This window comes from Pseudopodoces humilis, chromosome 1, assembly GCF_049639895.1.
Source record: "Pseudopodoces humilis isolate 2021_Gansu_Grassland_sample_001 chromosome 1, ASM4963989v1, whole genome shotgun sequence".
Classification (NCBI taxonomy): Eukaryota; Metazoa; Chordata; class Aves; order Passeriformes; family Paridae; genus Pseudopodoces; species Pseudopodoces humilis.
The window spans coordinates 50,063,325-50,085,473 of record NC_142200.1 but is presented as its reverse complement, the minus strand read 5'-3'; the positions used below and the strand labels follow the sequence as shown (position 1 = coordinate 50,085,473).

The following is a 22,149-nucleotide window of genomic DNA, read 5'->3' as shown; positions in this document are numbered from 1 at the left end:
TCCTGTAACCTGCTGGTTTAAGACAGACAGTAAAAACTGCTAGTGAAATAACTTATGTCTTCAGCCCTAGAAAGATGCTTACAACTTTCCTATCACCTTGGAGTACTCACCAGCACATTTTGTTCTTGTTTTGAGAGCTGGGCCAGGAGACCCTGTTCCTCCTTCACCTGGTCTTGTAAGTAATACACTGATTTCATACTCTGTATCAGGATCCAGGTGCCCAATCTTATAGCTTGTGGAGTCCACGGGTTGTATGTCGTACCAGCTTCCGCTGGAAGTTCGATACTCAACTTCTCTTTGGATAATGGGTCCATCCCCATTGATGGAATTGGCATTCAGCTGTATCCACAGGTAAGTTGCACCAACTGAGGACAGCTGAGGTGGGGCAATGGGAACTGGTGGCTCTGAAAAACAGTAAGGTATGATAACAAGCTATGATTACACTTTTTCTGCTTCAAAACATTCAAATAAGCAACAGGGTTTGTATTACATTAGAGTTGAAGACTGCATAAAAATATGGATATGAAGGAATCACCACTACAGACTGACTTATTCTCATTAAACTGCAATATTCAGATTCTTTTGCTTATGCACTTGGAGATTTTAACCCGAAGCCTTTGGTTTATACCACATAACGTCAAACCAGGTGCAAATGGAATTCTATTCACTACACATTCCCCCATGGCAACCCCCAACTTAAAAAGAAAGATAATTTCAGGTTTTCTCATACAAATACAGTTTGTTCCAGATATTAATCCTACTCAAAAAAAAATATTTTTAAGCTGAAATTTATATTGTAGCCTATCCTTACACATAACAAGGACAGAAATTTCTGCACAGAAACAAAATTATATTTTTATTAATTATGTTTTATGTACTTAACTACTCACCCTTTGTATTTTCAGACTTCTGTGTAAGCAGAGTAAATATAGTAATTTTTCAAGTTCTATAATTCAGTTAAAATTGAAGAGCTTCTGAAAGCTGGGGGATTTCTCGAGTTTTTACTACGAGTCTGTTTCTGCCTCATGTAATGGCTATTTTCACTAACTACCACACAGAAGTGTACTCTGTATCACAGAACAAGCATGCATGTGATATCCTGATAGATTGGATTCTAAAGATTTCAAAAGCAGCCAAAGTTTTAAACCCACTTTAATTTACTCTGTGATGGGCATCTAATTTTAAATTAGACTGCAGAAATAATTTGCAGACATCATCTTTTTTGAAAGGTAAATAATAAATCCTTTTTCCCCTTACTGGTTAAATTACTCTGCTGTTTCATGCATCATAGCTGTAAAAAATTTGCCTTCCTGTTGGTTAAATATATTCATGTAGAATGAAATTGAGCCACCATAATAAGGCACTGTTTGATCCAATATTCTTAACATATCTATCAGCAAACACTGCCACCTTCTCAGTGCTACACAGAATATGGAATGAATGCAGGACAGCTGTCTTCCCTAAGCTTTAAATTCAGATTTATCTTCTTCTGCTATTTCCCTCTGTGTTGAGGTACAGGTAGTCAAACAGACAAGAACCTGAATTTATGTATTTCATCATTTTGTCATGGTCTTCAAAGTCACAGTTAAAGCAAAGAAACATTTAATATTTCCTGAGGAACAGAAGAATTGCTACTTTAACAAATCTGTAATTATCATAGAGTAAGCAAGCTTTTTTCATTTATAGAAAGAGTAACTCAGAGCACTGAGTACACTGAAGATTAGCTGAGCTTCAGATATATGGTGTTTCTAATTAGCAGGGTACACTTGTATGCAAACTTTGATCTGTGCAATCTGTTAGCAATTGCTGAAATACAACACTACAGACCAGCAAACACAAACGTTAGCACTGTGTGTTTTCATCTTAACAAAACTAAATGATTACTATCATGAAAAACACAATACAAAGGGCAAAACACCAGAACATCTCCGAAGATATATATTAAGGACTACTAATTGGAATAGACATAAAAATAGCTTAATGTATTGTGGCAGATTGCAGGATATAAATAATATTGTTTAGATTTTTCAAATCAGCAGTGAAAGCACTGTTTTATGTCTATAGCAATATATGGCAAACCGATGTCATTGTTGAATTAGAAACATACTGCAGTTTTATTGAAACTATTCTTCCTAAGTATATAAACTATGGCTTCCTACAGTGATAGTATGTCTGGAAACAGTTCTGACTTGACTCAAAATGATTTAGCATCAATTTAAATCATTAGGCTGTTCTGTGAACCAAGACATGAAATGGAACTTTTATAAAGCATCCTAAGGCATTTACTTAGCCATGCTGAAAGAACAGTTAATTACTTTCAAGTTTCAAATGCTACTAAAGGCTGTTGAAGTGCCATTCAAAATGCAAACTCAGGAGTTAGTGTTACACCAGGTTAGTGGTTACACCAATTCATTCCAAATATTACAAGTACTTGAAACAGACAGTATTTTATTGTCTTTTTATACCTCAGGGCATGTTTTTTATTTCTCTGGCACCACAATGAAAAAGGTTAATTCAAGTTACATTATTTTAGCAAAACCTGCATATGCTGCAATTTCATACTATTATCATGGTTTAACACCAGAAGTTACCCTCTTACCAGAGATCGAGACTACCTAAAAAGCAACCTTTTGTTACAAATATAATGCTCATATTAAGTGACTGGTTAAAAATATGAGATCAGTTAAGCAGATCCTCTAATAAAAACACTGTATACCCAAATATAATTAAACTGATTTCACAACTGAAGTCTGAAATATATTATTTTGTCTTTTTAATTTATTTTTTCTTTCGACAGAATGATTCAAAATTTTTAGGATGCTGAGGAGTTTGAATCACTTAGGTAAGTACCACACTGCAGCACTACTGTCCCTCACTAAAAGCAGTTTTACTGGCGGACACTGAGATGGTCTCAATTAAATAACATGCAAATTAATACCTTTATGAAACAGTAAAATATACTTGATATTTCAGGGCTGTGTATGCTCAAGGAAGGATTTTCAGCTGACAGCAGAAACAAGTTTGTAGCAGTGGATATTTAATACAATGACTTATCTTAAAGAGGAGTTCTTCCTTGCAGATCTCCTCCTGAAGCAAGCAGACAAAGCTATTCAGTACTGTGAAGCCCTTTTAAATGTAGGTTTTTAAAACAGAATATTAACTGAGAAAAAGAAGGTAAGTGGATCCATATTTCAAATTTTATTTATTATTTATTTCAGCCTTTTAGACTTTGAACAGACATGTGACCTCCTCTTGAATTCTCTGACAAATGCCAATTTGGGCACAATCCCTTAGGGAAAGGAAACAGTGGCTACCTGACAAAGCCAGAGGTCTGCAGGTGACAGAAAGCTTTAAGCAGGTGCTCTCAGGTTATCCTACAGAAATGGATCATTTGTATTAAATACAAGAAAAAGACAGTCCTCATGATAAGGAGCACCCCTTCTCTTGCACAGAGAATAAAAACAAATGTAGCCATACATGAATGTAAACTATTTATTCTTATGCACTTTACATTAATTGAAAACACACTTGAAACTGGAACTTCATTTAAACTGCTTTGTACTTAAATGATACAGATTTTCCAAACATTTTCTACAACATCTTAACATCTTTTACTTTGCAGTTCTTCTAAAAATTTAATTGGGAGGGTAAAGGAATCACACTGACTTGCCACTGGAGATCATGTAAACCCGTAAGATTTAAGTCAGTCAAAGAAGACAAAACCAGACATTTCTTCTCTGCAGGTCAGAAGCACTCTCTTGAAAAATGGCAAAATCTACTTCCTCACTTTTTGCAAACACATGAATGTGTACATGTTTACCTTCCCCTCTTTGTCACAAAATCATAGAATCATGTTTGAAAAAACCTCCAGGATAACTGAATTCAACCTTTGACCAAACACCAAGATGCCAACTAAACCATGGCATAAAGCGAATGTTTTCAGGGATGGGACCCCACCACTCCCCTGAGCAGCCCGTTCCAATGCTTAACCATCCTTTCAATGAAAACATTCTTCCTGATGTCCAACCCAAATCTCCCTGGCAAAGCTGGAGCCTATAAGCTCTTGTCCTGTTCCTTGATGCCTGGGAGAAGAGGCTGACCCCCTCCTGGCTATGACCTCCTGTCAGGCAGCTGTAGAGACCAATGAGGTCCCCTCTGAGCCTCCTTTTCTTTAGGCTAAACACCCTCAGCACACCCAGCTGCTCCTGATCCACTCTCCAGACTCTCCACCAGCTCCTTGCCCTTCTTTGGACTCACTCCAGCACCTCAATGTCTTTCCTGTAGTGAGGAGACCAGAACTGGACAAAGCACTCAAGATTGGCCTCACCTGTGCCTGGTACAGGGGGACAATCCCTGCCCTGGTCCTGCTGGCCACATATGGGCCAGGGAGCCATTGGCCTTCCTGGTCACCCAGACACATGCTGGCTCAGGTTCAGCGGCTGATGATCAGCACCCCCATCTCTTTCTCCCCAGCTTTCAGTACTTGTGTAGTCCTAATTTTCAAATACCTTCCCTCTCATTTCAAAACATCTCCCAGTTTGTCCTTCTGTTCAGTCTCAGCATGAACAACCTCATCTGGGTATGTAGCTTCTTGTTCCTGCACTCCTCACTATCCACATTGTTAATCCATCACCATTTTACTCTCAAAGTACAAGGATTCAGTAAGATGGAGGACTGTATACTAAAAGCACACAAATGTTAAGGTCATGAGTCTTGATCCCTGTGCCTGGATCCAGCCTGCTCCCACAGCAGCTCAGATCCCTGCTTGCAATTAAATTCCGTATACTGTATCTAGAATTTTGGGGAAATTTGAAAGATGAACTCAAAGAAGCCTCAGGATCTTTTGGGGTTTTATTTAATAGTTTGTTAACTAACTATATTCGAGAACAGATTTTCACAGGAAGAGAAAAATAGTGTTCTTGACATAACTAGTACCCTCCTGAAAAAATATTACTGTTTCCAAGTCCAGACCCTTCAGCACTTTCCTATGGCAAGTTTGCTAAGATGGATGATGTATATCAGCTCTTCTAGATGGAGGTTTTCTCAATACCTCCAGGCTGAGGCACACATTCACACTGAAAAATACAAGCCACAAGTCAGTTTGCCAAAAAATGAGCATATGCAACTGGACTTCATTATAGGAATTGTTAGGCAACAATAAAAGTCCTAATGCCAGCACTGATGGTAAAAAGAGGGGTACAGACAGTGATTGATCCACCATGAAAGGTTAATTGGAGAGAGCAAAAACAGATGCCAAGTATCCGTGTATATTTAATGTATGAGAACAACTGATACCACAGATAAGTAATTGTTGATATTTTCTTACTGTGTCTTGATGCCAAAATGACTTTGCCCTCCAGAAGGAATTCTTTGCTCTGGAGGTCCTGAAGAGGTTTGGTTCTGTTCCCAGTGTTAAATTTTCCACTTGGAAAATGCAGACATTTAAGCTGCCAGCATTACAGATGGCTACCTTTCTATGCCCTTGCTTAAAAACCTAACCAAACTCCTTTTAACCAATTTGACACTTAGGTTTACCTTGTTCGAACTCAATAAGCAGTCTGAACTCTGCAATAATCTGATGTCTGCTAGACAGGCTCATTCTGTTCTCCTAAATCTAATCTGTGTTGGATCTGCCCACTATTAGAAAACTTCAACCTAGGGACTGCATGTAGATCTGTAATTTACTTCACCAAACATATTTAATCAATTCTACCCGACTATTTTCCTTTTGCTCAATGTTTGATTACTTTTATGTCATCTATTAGATACGAGCCGATGTTTTTTTACAATAAGTGGGTTATCTGACAAGGCCAATTTCATGCCTCCCATTAGATAAACTGACATTTCAATCCAATTCTCTGACAAACTTAGATGAGGATACTGTGCAGTTGGAGCACATACAATGACAAGGCACTTGTCTTTTCATCCTTTCTTATCAGAACAAACACTCAGGTAAATTGAAAACCTCCCCTTCAGGATTTATTTAAATAGAACAATCAATACTTTACTTCACCACCCTCTAAAAGGAATATAAGCTACCACAAACAAGTTTTCAAAAAATCACCTTTCTTTCCTCCCCCTGCTTTTTAATGCCAGACTAATTGTTCACTGACAAGCTTTTCCTCATTAACTAGACAATATTCACGTTTACAATTACTTAATAGCAGAACTGACAGCTCTTAGATTGCGACCTTTTCCCCCTACATACTGCTGAAACCTTGCTATAACATGCTCACTCAGGTAAAAAAGAAAAAAAAAAAAAAAAAAAGAGAGAATAAGAATACCTGGCAGTTTCTTACATGTCTTTCATTTTCAAGATTTCACTCCTATTCCTGCATTATTGCAGATTTGATTTTCATCACCTGAAACTAGCAGCCCTTCTGTTCTTTTCAAGAGTTCTGGTACCTGGTCTCCAGTGCCACACATCGTGCCACAACAGCACTACAAAGCTTAAAAATCCTTAAACACATAATTGGAATCTACTTAGAGTAAATTCCTATTTAGTGAAACTTTGTCTACAGTGAAGTAGAATGAATGTTGTACAGAGTTCTAACCCACTCTACTGTGCACACATCTCTACTTAAAAGCAAACATATTTTGAAAAAAGCCCTATTCCAGTGCAGAGCTTTTTGCAACCTGAGTTACAGGTTCAGCAACCAGTATGAAACAGAGCATGATAATTCTGAATAACTGATTCTCTTTAACTTATAAATGCTCTGTTTGACCCTCCTGTCATTCTAGCAATGTAATCCAAGGAAATTCCTCGTAAGTCAGTTTAGTTACACCAGCGTAAATAAGAAGAGAATTAAATTTGTAGTTTGTAACAAAGAGGGGGGAGTAATTACACCACTGTTTTTACAAATATTATTAAGCCATGAGTAGTTCCCAAGTATACTAAACATTACATGCAGTGTGGACATATGTACATTCTTCATGATTTATGGATGGTAATGGATTAAAAAAATAAATAACTGCACTGAAATCAAGCCATTATCTTTGAAGTCTGGTAACTGATATAGCAGAAAACCTGCTAAAAATGAGAAAATACAACTTCTTAACTATATGTCATCAATAAGAAAGCATATTTATTAATTGGCCCCTAATGCTGCTGTTCAGTACAGTCATCTAAGGTTTTACAGCACAATGTTTAAAATAGGTCTTTTTAGGTCAGAAGGAGTGACCTGCAGGTGGTCTCATAAAAGCTCCAATACAGGCAATGGGGATTACCATAATTACTTTGCCACTCTACAAGTAGTTAATGGGATTACACCCTAAGGCTATCCACTTACTCACAGTGCCCAGTGCAAATTTTCTGAAAGAATCCGGGTAAGCACAAATGCTTTAATGATATGCTTCATAATTTCATCTACTGCGCCTCAAAAGGAGCACTAACAAATTAAAACACCCTGATTCAAAGATACTGAGAAGAAATTAATTCCTTTGGCTTCCTGTACCTCTCATCACTGACGCAGTACTCCAGAACTCCTCCCTCTGCCTCCTTCAGGCAGTGTTCATTCCTCCTTGTTTTCACTGGTGTTAGCTCTGAAAGATGGTTCATCATTCCTACTGTGGTTATAGTCCATGCTTGCTTTCTTTGCTGACTTTCATATGTATCTATTTTTGGCCACCTACTTTATTTTCTTTTCATGCTTGGACTGAAACAACCTCATTTCTTCCACCATGCCTTATAATTATATTCTCATCTCACCCACTCTATTTGTTTCTTTTTTCATCTATCCATTCAAATAGCTCTTCTGTGTTTTCATGCTACAATTTGTTTTGTCTTGTTATCTTCATACCCTGGCTATTTCCAACATCCTTCTCTTGCTCTGTTTCTCTTCATTTTCTCTACAACACATTCACTAAAACCCTATTCTTGCTTTTGGAAAATGGTTTAATCTTCATTATGGCTTCCTTGCATCTTCTGCCAGTGACAGATGATTCCCAATTCTACTTACATCTAAGTGTTCCCAAAAGTTATTAAAAACACCCCTCCATATACTGAAATATGTGTAATTTATGTGTTCACTTTAATGTAAATCTTGTATATTTTGTAGTAAATACAGTTTTAGAATACAATCTCCACAAAGGAGGCAAGTAGCCATTATTATGTTCATACTTTAAATGAAAGCTTTTAAAGATATACAGGTCTAAAGGGTGGTGGTTTTTTTTGGAAAATATCTAAAACAGCAATCAACAAGTACCTAGTTAATTAGCCCTGGTTTCTTCCATCACTCTCTTGTTACAGCTGGATAGACTCTCAAGATTTACATAAGCAAAACCTATTTACTGAACCTCTTATAAAGTTTAACAGGCTATGGGCGACATTCTTACTGCATTAGCAGCTGCAAGCCCTGATTCCATACACAGAGCATGCAAATACTGATTTGTATGGTGAAGTACCTTTGACTATCAGCTCTGCATAGTTGGACACACCAACTCCTCCTTCTGTCCGGATCATGCAGCGATAGTTGCCAGCGTCGCGCTTCGTGGCGTTTACCACACTGAAAAGGGCTACAAATCGTCGGGCGTTGAACACTTTTATGTCCTTCAAAGGTGCATCCCGTACATAAATACCCTAGGCAAAGAAACAAAGAATATTATTAGTCATATTAAAAAAAAATGAAAAAAAAATGCTGGCAACCCATTTTACTTCTCTCAAGTTCCCCAGTAGGAGAGGAAATATAAAAGCAGAAGACTGTATGTTACTTTTATAGCTGTAACAGTGAGACATTTCTGCCTTCCCACATGAGTTAAACCGTTCAGCGTGAGTGGGCAACCATTAATCTGTAACAGCTGCTTTCAGCTCTTTATAGATTATAGATTGAAAGATTTGAGAGCAATGCAACATTTACTTGCTTAGCTTGTTTTACACAAATACTTAAATTTATTTATTTTTAAAAAAACCATGAAGAGCAGCATAGTCAGTCTGCTTTTTCTTCCCTCCCTGCATCTGCTGCTTGGCATATGCATTTTGCAGGGAGACATCAGTGGATGGTTCTCATAGCAGCACCCACCCAAGGGGTTACCAGCAACTCTGGTAAAAGAGACCAGGCACAGATGTACCAGGTAAATGACCTGAAGCTGTCTCCACCTCTAACTTTCTCAGCATGACACTGGAAACTGGGAAGTTTCTATTTCAGCACAGTGTGTTGCTGTCAATTCAACACATTACATGTATGGCACAAGAAAATGAGTCCTGTAACAGCTGAGGAGAACAAGGAGTGAAAAAACAGAGGGGAAAAGACAGAAGAAGGCCAAGATGACAACTTGCCGTGTCCTTTGACACAAAGATAATGGCAGAGAGACTTGGCCCTCAAATCCTCATCAGAACTCATGCTCCACCTGACCATGAAATAGGATCTGTGCACTATGAACAGGCAAAAACACACAGAAAATGTGAACTGAATTATGAAAGCAGGATGGGAAAAAAAAATCTAACCAACCACTAAAATCTACTGACATTAACCCAAACAAGCAAACAAGAAAGATGCACTTTTCATACAATGAATGATATATATTCCAAAAAACTGAAGGCTGCAACCACTATTGAAACATGAAGAGAAACTGGAAAACCCCAACTATCACTTCACAAAAATCACTCTCTCCAGGAAGGCACACACATTGTCTGATGCTATGTAAAATGACACCAGGTATGTTCAGTGGGTTTCTCTGACTTGAGGAGCTTCAAGCAAGGTCAAGGGTCCTGCACTATCTAGCTTCTATAAAACAACAACATATCTGGTGACAGCTGTTTTTCTGCCCTGGAGTTTCTAGTTTTTCCTGCAGAGTTCAAGACATATTGATCTCATTTTACTATGATTTTATTTGCCAATAAATTGGAAGTATCCTTAAAATACAAGTTATAAGGAAATAGTTTTAAACAACAGTCACACAAAGTTAAACTCATCCATAAATCACAAAACCAAGTCGAAGTTAATCATGCTGTTATACCAAAGAAGCAACATAATTAACAATAAATACTAATTCAAATGCACAGTCATGTAGAGTTATTTCCCCTTCAAAAGAAAACATGGGTGAGGTGAAGCTTATGTGAAAGAAAAATAAGTTTGTATGATGCCCAAAGAAGAACATGCTATCATGCCTTAAAAATTACTCAGCCATAAATAATTACTTGAGAATTACTTCAGATAATTGACAGTTCCTTAACATTCCTCAGAGTTTGAGCTGCTGATAAAGCAACTTCTGTGACATGGCATGGCAGTTACCAAAACCTAAACTTGGAACAAAACATTTCAAACTACTATTTCAAAACTACTATTTTTACTAGTAATATCTATAAAATATACTAAAATATAATAATATACTAGTAATATCCTTCTAGCAAAAATGGCTGCAGATAACAGGAGATAAGCAGTGGGGGTTAATTAGGATTTTGGAGAATGAATATTTTTTTAAAAGCCACATTATTTCTTACCTAATACAATAACTTATTTAGCCCTGATAATCAGAACCACTGTTCAATCACAAGCCATAAGCCAGTTTTAAAGTATGTTACTGCAGCTTTCAGACTATTGAAGGACCCCGTACCAAATCTCGAGGTTATATTACACCCACCCATATTACTATTCCCATTTCTCTAGTTGCAACATCAGGAAGCCTTATATATAATAACTTACCCAGAAATAGGATAAGTTATTCCCTAGGGAAAAACATACTGCCACACACTGATTAAATCTAGCACCTAAACCAGCTCAGCTCATTTGGAGTGTGAACAAACTCCTCTGCTCCACAGCCTGCACAGTACACCCTCCCTTCCACATGGGGAACCTGCATCCACAGTTTACCAGGACTTTTATGAGTTACCCATACAACTGAAGAACTGTGTAAATATTTTTAAATGAAATTTTCCTGCTGTTCTCATGGAGAAAGAGATGAAGGGAAAGGACTAGGCAACACCACTGTAATTTCTGCCTTAATCTTCAGTTCATGAAGAGGGCAACCATGGGAAGATATGATGCATATACAGCTCCCTACACAGAGAACTGTCTCCTACCACACTGTCCCCTCAGACCTCCCAGTGGCTGGTAGAAATCCTGAGCTTCACAGTCTGGGTGTTCATAGAAACTGCCAGGAGTCCTTGAAGGCAACTGCTCCAATACCCAGTCCCACAGGACATATTTCCCATCTTCTTCATGCATATTTAGAATGGAAATTGGAACTAATCAATGCACTGTAGCAGTTACAATAAATTACTATTTCACTTGGGTCCCATAATCTTTTTCACCTTCTGCTGATTCTCAAATATACTAATCTCACCTGATTTTGAATGTTTTAACTGCTGTTCTACAATAGGAAATCTTAGTTTGATCAAATGATTGACTTACATGGCTTTGTGACACATGCCATCCATTCGCATACCAAAAATTGTAACTGAAAAAAGAGAAGCCAAATCAGACTTCAGGAGGTGCACATCATTTTGCTCAAATGATAAAGCTGGAGGAGCCTAAAATGTAACTCAACTTGGCTCCACAGAGGATTTGAGCATATTTGCCCTCTACCAAATACAGGTGAGAAAATGTTATTAATAGTGGCTTCAGAATTCACGAAAGAGCTCTGGAATAAAAAGCTGTTGTCATCATTACTATAACAAAGCTGTAAAATATCTGGGAGATTATTATCAATAAAGATTATCTTGACTGACTTCTCTTGAACATTACAAACTCATGGAGGCAAAGTTTAGCGTGTCTAATTATATGTTAGAATTCAAACAGTCCCACAGAATCACTAGCATGACATTTTATACTAGAACTCAAAGGAGAAAAAAGAAGCCAAGTTTTTTCTTTAGTCTCTTTAGGGAGAAATATTTTCAGGGAAAATATAGTGTCTGGAACAGACAGAGACTAAGAAACATAATTGCTTTACGTTCCACAAGAAAAAATACAACCCAAGAGAGCAAGCTTTCCCTCCCTTCTGGGATGATAGCAAATGAGTAGGAGAGCTTCCTAATTGATTTAAGCCTAAGCATAAAGGAACAGTAATGAAGGTAATGAATTCAAGTAGAAGAAAAGTTCAATCTATAGGCATTACAGAAGGCAGTTACAAAGGCTGCACAGAAAAAAATAAAAAAAAAAAAATCCCACACCTACAACTTCTCACAAATTCTTATTTCACCAGTGGACAAATGGCGGAAGACTATTTTTAGTCTGAAAACATGCTATTTACAATTTGATATATGAATACAGAATCATTTCTGTTATAACAATACCCACACATCCAGCTCCGCTCTCTTTATTTGTGATTCATGTTTTGTTCTCCCTGACTCACTGCAATGACTTCAGTAACTTAGATAGGTATGCTATCTTTTTCCCAGTATGTAACAGACCCATTTCAGGTCGCTGTATGATAAACTACAAGCTCTCAGTGCTGACTGCCAACAGCTATTTCATTTAGAATGCCTCAAAATAACATATCAAATGAAAATTTGTTTATTAAACATACTAGCACATCCCACTACAATTTCTTTATGAAGAACTATTTCCATTAGCATTCAGAAAAGTTTTCATCACTCATGAATGCAACAATCTGAGCTCGCACAAGTAAGAGTGTATTTATGTTAGACTGTTTTACTAGCTATAGCCATTAAAACTTTAATCTCAAGTTTTTTTTGAGATTCTTAAATTTACCAGTAGGTCTTACAAACTCTCACTTTTTACATGAAAGCCTGAATATTTCCAAATACATTACATCTTATTGAAAAATAAACAAAAAAATAATTTACTAATCCCATTCCAGAAAGGAGGATGAAATTCATTATTTACAATATATCACTATGGTACTGGTATTAAGACCTACTAGAACAGGTTGTTGGAGCAAATTTGTAGTATCCTGTTTTCTGGGTGGGGTTTATTGGTTTTGGTTTGTTTGTTTGTTTTGGGTTTTTTCTTTTTTTTTTTTCTGTTTTGTTTAAATACAATTTAAAAAAAAAATGGTTCAACTTTCTTTACTTTAGCCCTGATTTGCCACACAAAAGTCTGAGGCTTTACTTCTGATTAGGGCTGTTAGCTTTTCATGCCCCTGGGACTTGAAGAACTGTGTGAACAGGATCCTTCATTCTTTGGAAAGAGGAAGCTGCCATAATCATTTAATGTTAGACCTGCTTGGACCACAAAGGCCACGTCCCCAGGGCAGAGCTATCTCACCTCCTTAGAAGAACTATGGCCACAGAATAAATTCTGAGATCCAAAAATGAAAATAACAGATTCCATTGGCTTTTGAGGAACCTGTGCATTTTCAAATGCTCCGAGAAAGCTTTTAAAAAATACATTAAAAACTGCTACTTAAGCCAACTAATGAAAATATGTAACTGGTAAGTCACTTGTAAAAATAAATTTTCTATTAAACAGCAAGTTATTTAATACACATAAAAATAAGCTTAATGTAACTTCAGGATATATGCAGCTTGAAAAACCCATATTCCTAGTACCAACATATTAAATGCATATAGAGACATCTTAAAGCACTTTAAAATGCACATTATTTTTCCATTTTAGGCAAGTTAGAATGAAAAGAAATAGGTTGATAGTTATTTAAATTACACTTAGTGGCTCTTACAAGCAATGAACTAACTCTAAGTCTTTTAAATGAACAGCAATTTAGCAGCAACAATCTATATATTAAACCTTTCAGAAATACTTTTAATAAAAACGCAGCAGCAATTCAAAGGCATTGAAGTTCTGGGATGTTACATCCAGCACCACCAGCAATAATTGCTCTCAAGGCATGTATCAACAATTTTGTGAGAAGAGAGTTAGAAGGAAACATCAGTCACCCTCTGTCCATATAGGCAGATTAGGCAGTTTTTCATGCATTTAATAGAACAAAGGGTTTGCATTATCCCACTTCCAAATATGCACATTTACGTAACTGTGATTAGAGTTATACTAGCAGGATCTCAAATAAAACCAGCAAGACCAGAAGCAGTTTTTGTTTAAAATATGTGTAATATCTAAATAAAATAGTAATTAATACCTCAGGAAAATTGCTTTGCAGAGTTCATATAATTTCAGTAAAAGACTACCTCTGAATTTCTGGATTTGTGTTTATAACCAAGACAACTGTTTGTCAGTCTAGATTAGAGGCATCACATACCTTGTGATTATCTTATATTTATTCCATCTGTGTAAGTTAATATTCCATTCAAGTAATAAGGCCATGCTGGAAAAATATTATTATTGTTCTATTTGGAATTATTCTGCTATGAGACAGAATTGCACTCCACATGTGTAACTATTATTATTATTTTACCTTTCAAAAAAGGTTTTTCCTTTCAGTATTTTAATGTTTGATAACTGAGCCTTTTCTTCAAACCACGTAACTCTCCAGAAATCCCTGTTTATTATGACTAAACATAAATATTGGCTGGAGCTCTCAGGTAGTACTGTAAAATATTATTTAAGTTACACATTAAGTAGTCACATTATCAAATATTAAGCACTGACATCTATTTGAAGACACACTTACAAACACAGAAAGTAAACAAAGACAATGCATTTTCTGCAGTCATTAAACTCCGTGTAATTTAACCAAAGCAGTTACTCTCTACTCATATACTGAAATTATTTTGTATCATTCTGACAGGAGAAAAATCTGTTATCATTACATAGACATTTTAAAAGTAAGAAAAATCAACCCAAAAACTGTTCAATCTATTTCTTATTTTTACTTTAAATTCCAGAGCAGCTAAGAAGAGTTTATATCCTCTAACAATTTGCCAGTGCTTACAAAATATGTAAAATTCCAAATCTTCTTTCCATTCATTTTTAATAGCACACAATGGAATATAAAATGAGTTGTAGGAAACTACAGCCTCAGAAACATCTGGAGAAAACAAAGTACCGGGAAATATCTATCTAACAGGGAGTTTAATACTCTGGATAAAAATTATGGCAAAGATCCATGTATCCACTAAGCATTTTGTTGAACTCACAGCCCTACTTATAAAGTCACTTACTCTAATAGTCTATTTTAATTCTTTGAAGCACACAACACTTAGTACTTCCCATCATCCTTCTATTTGTGTTTAAAATTCCAAGAGCTAGAATGAACACCTTGCTAGAAACTGAAGGGAACTTATACAGGAATTTAAATACTCTGGGGCTTGGCAACCTGCAGGTGCCAGGCTCATGGAGGGGCTAGAAAGGAGCAAAGTGATGAGAAGAAAATGAGGAAGTAGAGTCCATTAGCTTAATTTTCATCGGTAAACACCATACAAAGCATAGTAACGCAGGTCTTTGCTTTTTGTATGCAACTACACAACAGGAGACTTAAAAACCAGTGCACTCATGTCCTACATTCCCTTCACTGCAAAAGTGTTAATCTTGGGAAGAAAGGCAGCATGGGAAGAAGAAACTCCAACATGCAAGTTTGGGGTCAGCCTGAAGTCTGTTCTGAAGCTTAAAACAAGCAGAATAGCAGACAGAGCCAAAACAAAACTGAGTCCTACAAAGCAGGTAAGGAAGAAGCAGCCAAGAAAGAAACACAGATAGATTTGAGGATGACAAATCATTATGGGCTTGGCTACTGCCTCCTGGATAGATTCTTCCAAATGGGAGGAATGAATGGTGACAAGAGAGGCAGAAAAGAAAGCTGTAATAAACCCCTCAATACTGATAGTGCAATTCATGAATAAAGGAGTAATAGGAGTTATAATATTACCATAGGAGTAATAATCAGTAGTAAGGAAGGCACAAGTTGGTTCATGTAACAGGGAATATACAGAGGGGTTTGGCTGGAGGTTTTTCACTCTTAATTACTGAGACAGTCACAGTAATCAAGCCATAGTTTAACAACTCACCCTCCTCAGTGGTCTGCTTCCTTCCCATCATGTTCTCCTTGGATTTAATTTAAACTTGACTTTGGTTCTCCTTGCCTCAAAACAGCTTCAACAGCCTCTATTATTTTTTTTTTCCTTCTTTTCTAAGAAAAGCCTCTCCTAAACTCCAATTTGAACAAGGTACCTTCCAGCAGTAACTTTGCACATTTTACCTACAGTATTCATGGTAAAGGTCACTGTTTCTTCCTCCCAAAGGTCCAGCATAGCACAGAAAACTTACTGAATTTATTTCATCAGTTCCCTAATTCTTACATATCCTTAAGCAATTCTATTGCTGCTGAACAGTGATTCATATCAAGGCAGTCTTCAGGATCCAGAAACAGTCCAACACCCTGCACTCTTGGAAGGAAAGCTGAATTTAATCAGCCCTCTCTGGCACAGGTCAACTGTTTCATTAACTTAGGTCTGCTAATCACCATTTTATTATTTAATACTCCAGAATAACTGGAAGACTAACACATCACAATGAATTTTTTGAAAAGTGTACACTTGGGTTGCCTCATTTTTAAAATCAGACAAGAATTTCAAAAATGTTTGACTGATAGAAGTAATCCCAGAACAACTTTTCTTATGAGTGACTTCATTAAATGAGAATATATATGTATTGGGGGGGGGGAAGGTTTATGTGTATCCCCTCTGAGTTATGTCCATAATTATCTGCAGATAAGCAAATTTTCTGCAAATCAATGTACGTAGTCCATTCATTAATATTTGGTAACTTTTGAATACCTGACACACATATCAAAAACAGGGAGAAAGGGAAGAAGAAACAAGAACTATTATTACCTGTTACCACAAGAATTTTGTCCAAAGCTGAAGTTTTGTATCAACTTGTAATACAAAAATAATAACAGCTCTCCTGCATGGTACTTCTGATACTATAGATATAACCTGCAATTTCAGCAGATGTGGAAGATGAAAACCCACTAATTGTTCAGGTTACTTGCAAACAAACTGTGCCAAGCTTTCCCTAGGTCTCTTCAGGTTTTGCACTGTTTTCCATAATGAAGTTCCCAGTGGATTAATAGCATACAGTGTTAAAAAAATGCAAACTTTCAAACTTTAATGCATCTATTAAAAGTTTTCAGAACCCACATTGCCTTCATAAGCAGGAACAGCTGGTTGGAAGCCAAATGCATATTTCAGTGTCACAAGGACACTCTTGGCTGAGCAGACCACCTCTGCTAGACAGGTGATGAAGGAAGGCCTTTGGAGAACACCACCCATTATCACTCCTTGCAACCTGATGGATGAGCAGCACCACTACACAGGAAAGAATGTCTTCCCTCTATCTACACTACTTTTTTCCTAGTGCATCAAGGGTTGCGTAGGGTTTTAGGGTTTTTCATAAAATAATCAGATTTGCTTACATCACCTTAAGTTTCTTTTCTGGCATCACTACCAACATGGTCTGTTTTGCTTATTGGCCTGAAGGGTTTCTGATTCAAGGGTTTTGAGTAATGTCGTAACATAAAACTTCACAACTGCTCAGTTAAGTATTTTCACCAGAATTCAACAGAATTCAAGTGTTTTGAGTAAGACTTCCACACCATTTAGGAATGATGTAGCTTATACACAATTATCGAAGTGACATTTATTCTTCCACCTACCCCCATCTGAATTAATTCAGTATTAATAACAAAATTCCCTGACATTTCTTCATGGTTACCAACATTTGGCTTTTTTATGCCAGACATTCCAGTCTGGGTGGATTGGGAGGTGTAGCCTGCAGAGCAGCTTTGCTGGCCAGGCTTCTTCAGTGTTTCTCCAAGAGAGAATAAAAGGCTTATTTCTGGCTTATTTACAGTGGCACCATCTCATACAAGTCATGGAAGGCAATAGATTCAGAAGAGCTGCTGCACCACCAGGCATGACTTTCTCCAGCTGTGCCTTTCACTGCTCATAGTACAAGATAAGAGTACACAGAGCCTGCTGTACCACTTAGTGCTGCTGAAGCTATCCTGTAACAGAAAACTTGGTACCCTAGGGGGGAAACCACCTTTAATGTACATTCCCACCACACTCCAAACACATTCAGCTGCACACAGCTTCCTAATAAAATCACTAGACTCAAAGGTTTCTGCCACCTCCAAAACCTCCCCGAAGTCAAAACACTTCAGAGAGATCAATTTCAAGATGACATTTTGCCTCTTGCATATGTTCACTGGGATTTATCATTAACAGTCCACAATTAATTAATTTCTCCTAGTCTCTGGTATCGCTAATAACTGAAGATACTGTAATAGAAACCATAGGATCAGAGAAGCATTAGCCAAACCTATATTCAGACAAGAATAAAACCAGTAAGTCCATGTAAAAAAGTATATTATATGTATCAGATGATTCATGTGTAAGGCATATAACGAGAGAAAAGGGTGCACCAAATATCACAGGTCCCTAGACACTGGCTAACACAAACACAATACACATCACAAACCTCCTACAGATGCTTTTCTGCTATATGGTAAGTTTATGGTACTGATTTACTGAAAAACACCTAAAATTGATTAATGACAATTAATAGAAAATACTTAATATATGCTGCAAAAATAGCACTAAATATTAACAATATTAATATTACTATTGTTGATAATATTAATAATAATATTATTAATATTATTAATATTATCAATATAAATAAATATAAACAAGTTGTGAGAGGGACACAAAGAAATTAACGTTCCAAAAACTGGAAATAATATTAAATAATCACCGTAATTTAAAGAAAAACCCAAACTTTCACCTATGCAGTAATGTATAGTGTCCCTTCCTATAGGACCTTAATTGTTCTTCTAACAGTAAAATCATCTCAGGTTATCTACGAAAAATCAGATCAGGATGCACATGCTTCAGGATGCATGCAATCTTAGCAAAATCTTTAGCTAACTGATGTCATTAAAGCTGCTCTCAAGGCAATGGGCTCTAGACAATTTGCAGTGAACAAGACGGTTTGACCAGTCTTGGAAGACTGAGTTATTGATAAACAAGAGGAAAAATGGTCTTGTGCAGTCCTGTAGTACACAAATGCACCTAACTCATCAAACACCAAGTACTTCAATGTTAAAAAGAGCATCTTTAGGCCTATCTCATTGTACAGTTTACATTAATAGTTTAATAAGTTTGTAAACACCTGTTGTGTTACCAAGTTGTTACATGTGTATGATTTAACAATTAAATTACTGCTTCATTATCTTAGTACTCAAAAATGGCCTAAATATTTTTTTCCTCAAGTGCTTCAAAACTTGGCAATGAAAATTATAATTATGGGAAAGTCTCAGAGAGTTTACAGCACAACAAAAAAATTCTTATGGAAGTCTGGAACTTTGTTCACCCTCTCGGTTACTGTATACAATTTACATAACAAGCACATGCACACAACATACACACACACAGTTTTGTATATCCTATAAATCTATTCGATTTTAATCATCTGCCAAGAGTAATTTCACTGGTTCTACATTCTTCCAAGGATGTTTTTGATATCTCTCATTTGGGTATGTGTGTACTCCTGAGGAAAACAATTTGCTTTCCAGAACTCCCTCTGACACAGGACTATATCTCTTCCTTTGAAAAAGTAATAAATAATGCATACAGGTAGTTTTGTATATAGATGAATAAAATCTTTCATAGTCTTCACACCTTCAGCAAAAGATTACTGAGGATGCAAAAAAAAAAATAAAAAAAAAAATACACTGAATAAGGTGAAAGACAGCTTTCAGGAAACACAAAAGGAAAAGCCAAATCCAGGAAATAAACTATTTACATAAGGTAGGAGAGAGATTGGCCATTAAAGTGATACTGTTCTTAGTTTCTTGGCTGCAAATGAAGTAGTACACATCCTGCATGCATAAACCACAGTATGAAAGATTTCACCCTCTCCCTTTTTATCAAAAAATATCCATTAGTCACTTGCTACTGATAAATCTGATGGTTCTGCTTACTAAAGCTGTCAGACATATCCTGAGATCCTATTGTTATCTGCTCGCCATCAACAAATTTCTACTTTCAGTTCTCTATTCTGCAATAAAATTTATGTGTTTGAGAATTACATTTTAAAGTAACTATTTACATTTCAACCATGGTTTAGAATAAAGCCAGGAAAAATAAATTACTGCTGTGAAGTGATGACCTCTCTTTTCATCAGCTATAGCTGAGGAACCTCTCTCAAGAAAGGCTACTCACGTTGGGTCAAAGCACATCTGAAAAATGCAATTGCAATATCAAAAGATTGTGTTTGATATTAAAATGGAATTTCATTGTATCTGGGTATGATTTGACAGCAATTTCCTGTAAATCATACTGTAGATCATTCTAAGGATAAGCAAGACACAGAGACAACTAAATGAACCCGCTGCAAATAATGAGAAGCAGCAGATGAGGATGGGAAAATGAAGAAATGGAGACAGGCCTCATAAGCTAAAGAAAACCAAGCCAATTCTTTGCAGCCAATATGATACACCAAAAGCAGGTTACTTCCAGAAATGAAGTAACCCCTCTCTCCTATAATACTCTGTATATATATGTGTTTATATATATATATATATATGTGTGCATATATATATATATATATGTGTTTCCTATGCCAATTTACTGGACACTAAGGCTTTTCAGAAGACTGTCTCAGCTGCTTTCATTTGACCATGAATGGTTCAGTATTCCACCTGTTCATTTCTTTCCAACAGTGGGAGCACAAGAAGGAGCACAGGAATTATTTCTCAACCATTCAATAGGAAAGAGTCATCCCATACTGGCAATAACCTGCATTGTTCACAGATGTGAAAAAGAAAATGTAAGCAGATTAGACACATCTGTTAATTGTAGACATTCAGATTTATTTTGTTATGTTTATGTTTAGAACATAAGCTAGTGGAGATGTGAATTCATAAACATACAATCTAACCAATGACCTTATTAACCAGACACTCATTACAATGACAAAACAAACTTGTTTGATGTATGATACTATGTGGTGCTCTTGAGCCCCTTCATTTGAATTTAACCTGAAATGGTATCACTGAAAATACCCACAATTTGCTGTCAGATTACCTGACAAGCTTGTGATCACAGCTCATGAACTAGGGAGTATGGCTGCCTAGTGGAATGAGGAAAAATGTTTTTCTGCACCATGCAGTAGGTAAACAGCTTTCTGTCTTCCCTTTCCCGAAAGAGCAAATACTGATCACAGCATCATGAAACAAATTTCATGCCTCAGTGGTCTAATTTGGGTAGCTAACATATGAATTGCGATTCCCTCAAGGCCCTTTCAATTGCAAAAAGTTCTACAATACTCCATAAATTAGCAGACTCCACGTTCCATGGGGAATAAGAGTGGGAAAGACTTGAGGAAAAAAAAAAAAAAAAGTGATGGAAGTAAAGTATAATTTATGGATTTCACTCAGGACTGCTTCAAAGCCTGGGCATTATTAGACTAAGAACATCTATGCTGTTTCCAGCAACTACTTTCTTAGGAAATACATGGAGACTAAAACCACAAATCAACTCACAATTATTAATTTGTTTTAAAGAACATATAGCCCTCACAGTCTAGCAGACTGTAAAAAGTAAAGAATTTGCTCATCAGATAAATGTGTACCTCTAAACTTGAACTCTGTTGCATAGAAGCAGAGAGGTACTAAGTAAGAGACAGAAATACAGTAGTGAAATCCTGCCACTACTGGAAACTGCAGAAATGTCACTGAATTCAGTGGGCCTGTGATTTCAACCTGGCAATTTACCTGTACTTCAGACTAACAATGTGAATCTGAAGAAAATGACAGGTACTGGAAATCATTTGGGAGAAAATTATCTCACAGTATTCTGAAATTGTCAAATCCAAACAGATTAGGCCTCCCAATTCACATGGCAGAAATGCTGAAAAGCCCCTGATAATATCACTCAACTGCGTTTACTTATTTATTTATTTACTCTGATTTATCCTTAAGGTTTTATAGGTGTAATGAAACAAACCACTGAAAGGATAGTGGAAAAGGCTTACTCTTTCTGGTGAACTAAGCATATCATAGAGATTGAATGATTTGTTTGCAGTACCACTAAAGCCCAAACCCCTCTTACCTGAGTGCTAGCATAAACGTTCCCAGGGAATGGTGTTCATTTTATTCTGGCTCTAGCGTATGTAAGAATGTCTTTTATTAAGACGTTTTGTAGTTGAATATTGGGTTTAGTGCTACTGGGAACGCAAAGATCCTCAACATCCACATAACCAGTTATATGATGTATTGGATACCATGTTTTCTGACAGCTGGTACTGACAGCTGCATTGCACTCATAGTCCT

The 22,149-nt window shown here is 36.6% G+C and overlaps 1 protein-coding gene across 12 annotated transcripts in view; it reads right to left on the bottom strand.

The window, feature by feature from the left end:
- The window catches only part of PTPRM (protein tyrosine phosphatase receptor type M), a 442,950-nt gene that overhangs the window by 268,360 nt on the left and 152,441 nt on the right, over nucleotides 1-22,149 (bottom strand). For all 12 annotated transcript variants that reach the window (XM_088050998.1, XM_088051003.1, XM_088051039.1 and 9 more), the window contains 2 exons: nucleotides 8,404-8,578; nucleotides 111-404 (listed from right to left, as the gene is read on the bottom strand). In XM_088050998.1, the coding sequence (XP_087907124.1) occupies nucleotides 111-404; nucleotides 8,404-8,578 (469 nt within the window). The remainder of the gene's footprint in view (nucleotides 1-110; nucleotides 405-8,403; nucleotides 8,579-22,149) is intronic.